General features: G+C 41.2%; 1 protein-coding gene across 1 annotated transcript; it reads right to left on the reverse strand.

Moving 5' to 3' along the window:
* Window positions 1-436: 436 nt before the first annotated feature.
* Window positions 437-2,675, reverse strand: CSUI_011178 (divalent metal transporter). Its single transcript, XM_068071279.1, has one exon. The coding sequence runs from the start codon at window positions 2,555-2,557 to the stop codon at window positions 1,790-1,792; it is 768 nt and encodes a 255-aa protein (XP_067916745.1). The 5' UTR covers window positions 2,558-2,675; the 3' UTR covers window positions 437-1,789.
* Window positions 2,676-2,937: the final 262 nt, after the last annotated feature.

Here is a 2,937-nt window from a genome sequence, read left to right on the forward strand (position 1 = left end):
CCCTCCCAAGCTTTCTTTCTTCTTCTTTAACATTTTTATCGGTCTCCTCGTGATCATACGGCAACGAGTGTTGAAGTTCTGAAAGTTTTCCGTGCCGTGGTGTACATACACCTCAATCTCACACCGCACGATTGTGTGATGGGTCCCTTGAAATCTATCTCTGATTCTTCACTTCGGAGAAAAAAAGAAGAAAAGAAAATCTTGCTTGTTCCTGCTTTTTACTCATATGACATGTCTCACTCATAGTCAGCTTTCTCTTCTCGGTTTAGAGAGATAGAGAGAGAAGAAGATATACATATACATATATAGATAAATAGGTATATACATCCATCTCTCTCCTCCTCCTCCTTCGTCTTTGAAGTTCTCGCTATCGAGATCTCTGCAGACGAACAACGCGAGGCAGAAAGAGAGAGAGAGCGAAGAAGATTCCTCCCTATACCCTACGACTCCTCCCCTCAGTCCGTGGCAAGCCATCTTCTTGTTTTATGTGTCTTTAAAAGTAGCTTCAAACAAAATAAACCAAATCATGAATGAAGAGTTGAAAGAAGAAGAAAGGAGCTGTCGATAAGATGAAAAAGAAAGGGAGAATGAATATCGAAACCATGAAGACAGATCCCCTCGTTCATTATCCACGTTTTGACTGTAAGAAGAACTTAAGGAAAGAAAAGAGAAGAAAAGAAGAAACAAGATAGATATCTCCCTACGTTCAAAAAGTCTAACGAAGACAGAAAGAAAGAACGAGTTCCTTATCCCTAAGAATCACTTCAGAAGAAAGCATGTGATCTTGTCATAACATACCTATCTACCATTCTATACCTTGAAAAGAAACAGAGAAAGAAATGCATAAGATAAATCTATATACATATATATCTATACACATGCCTATACATACATAGATACATATGGATAGATCTATACATGCAGTGACGAATTTTTGAGAAGTTGCTATGTCCTGTTCTCTCCCAAGATGCCTAGTAGCCTGTAGATGTGAAACTAGAAAAGCTGTCGAAATCTCGCAAGAAAAATAACGGCGGAAGTCAAGACTGCCGAAACTTTTTAATCGTAGAAAAACAATGCATGCACATGCACAGTGGAGTGTATCTACACACCCCAAGTACATGCATGTTGCATACATGCATGGAGTGGGGTGTATATACACTCCAGCTTGAGTGAGTACATACACCTATTCATGAGGTGTATATACACCCCACATCGTTTAGCGAGGTGTATATACACCCCACATCATTTAAGTGTGTGATGAACTATCCCCATGAAAGCAGCCTGTGGAATTGTCATCACATTATCTTACCATCTTCAAAAAGAAAGAGATATACATCAATACATGCAAAGATATTTGGCTCCGAGAAGATGATCGATCTACTGGAGAGCAAAACCGACTCCCCGCAAGGGTATTGATTGACTTCCCATAGTCATCCCTTCTCTGTAACCTAGAGAAAAGCAATGAGCTGTATTTATCTATAGTTCTTTGACCTATCTCTTTATCTATCTACGACCTTAGGAGAGAGACGAGATATGATAAATCTCCCTTTATCTTCAAGATGCTGCAAGAGATCTACCTATTCATTCGACCAGTCCACCCAAGCACTTTCCTCAGTCCATAAAACCTAAATGTCTCTTCCTCTCTTCTATTTTTCCTGCTTTCTCCTCTTCATCCCTTCCCCTATTTATGAGATGAGAGAACCTCCATCATGTCTCACTTGAGAACACATTCTTTCTTCTTCTTCTTTGTCCTTCCTCTCTTTCTCTCTTCTTCATCTTTTCTTTCTTCTCAACACCCTCCCCCTTTCATCGACATTCTTCTTATCTCCTCCTCTCCTCCACTACCACCCTCTTCTTCTTCTTCACCCCCCCCTTGCAGTACTTCTTTCTCGATGTCTTTGCCCTTCATAAGAAGATCTTCTCTTCTTTCTTTGGCACACGCCATCCTTCTCCTTTTCTCTTCATGCCTTCGATGCTCCTCTCCACAGAAAGTTGAAGTCGATTGAAATGCTTCGTTCTCTATAGAATCGAGACGAGGTGAGGCAGAAGAAGAAGAAGAGTAAGTGTGACTGGCTAGTAAATAGAGACAGAAGACGCCTCTTATCTTCTGTCTCATCATGCCTATGAGAAGGCAGGCATACGCGAAGAGAAGAACCGCCAACCCTAGATAATAGACATGTCGATAGGAAGACGAAAAGAAGAAGAAGAAGAACGTAGAAGAAGAAGAGGAAGTTGTGAGAAGCTGAGAAGTGTAGATTTGATATATAGCTATAGCATAGTTGCCGAGAGTGACGCATGCAGCGAGTGTACATACACCCCATTTTCGCCATCCTGTAATGATGAAGACCCCCATGATGCGAGAGGAGAAAGAGAAGAGAAGAAGAGGAATAAGAGCAAAAGGAAGAAGAAAAGCTTGGGCTATATTCACATAGCGACAAATGGAGTCTACTACGTCATCGTTCAAGCTCGATAAGATCGTTAGAGGAAGAATCGTTACTAAGCGCGTTATGATGAGGCGTAAACTTCGTGAGAGACGAAAATTCAAAAAGCCCTGCATTACAAACTGTCCTGCGTAGGTACCTGCTAGTGTCGCATTCTGCCCTGCTGAAAGAAAAGAAAGAAAGAGATGAGGCAAAAGAAAGACCCAAGGAAGAGATAAGGAAAGAAAAGAAGAGAGAGGGAGAAAGAATGAAGAAAGAAATACGAAAAGGAAGAGGAAAACATCGAGACAGGAGCTATACAAGCTACTTGAGGAGACCCTCCTTGTTCTACTTCATTCAAGTGAAACTGCATACCAGTCTTCTTCTTCTTCTCTTTCTCTGCACTCTTCCTCCTTGTCTGTCAGAAGAATGAAGAGAAATAGAGAAGAATCTCCATAGAGAGAGCTATATCACACACCCCAGTTCGATCAGGCGGGATATTCTTTAGATACGCAAC

This window comes from Cystoisospora suis (assembly GCF_002600585.1).
Source record: "Cystoisospora suis strain Wien I chromosome Unknown contig_10005, whole genome shotgun sequence".
NCBI lineage: Eukaryota > Apicomplexa > Conoidasida > Eucoccidiorida > Sarcocystidae > Cystoisospora > Cystoisospora suis.

What these genes read in the sequence shown, in the direction of transcription:
- CSUI_011178 (XM_068071279.1), bottom strand. Translation starts at nt 2,557, where the DNA reads ATGCAGGGCTTTTTGAATTTTCGTCTCTCACGAAGTTTACGCCTCATC.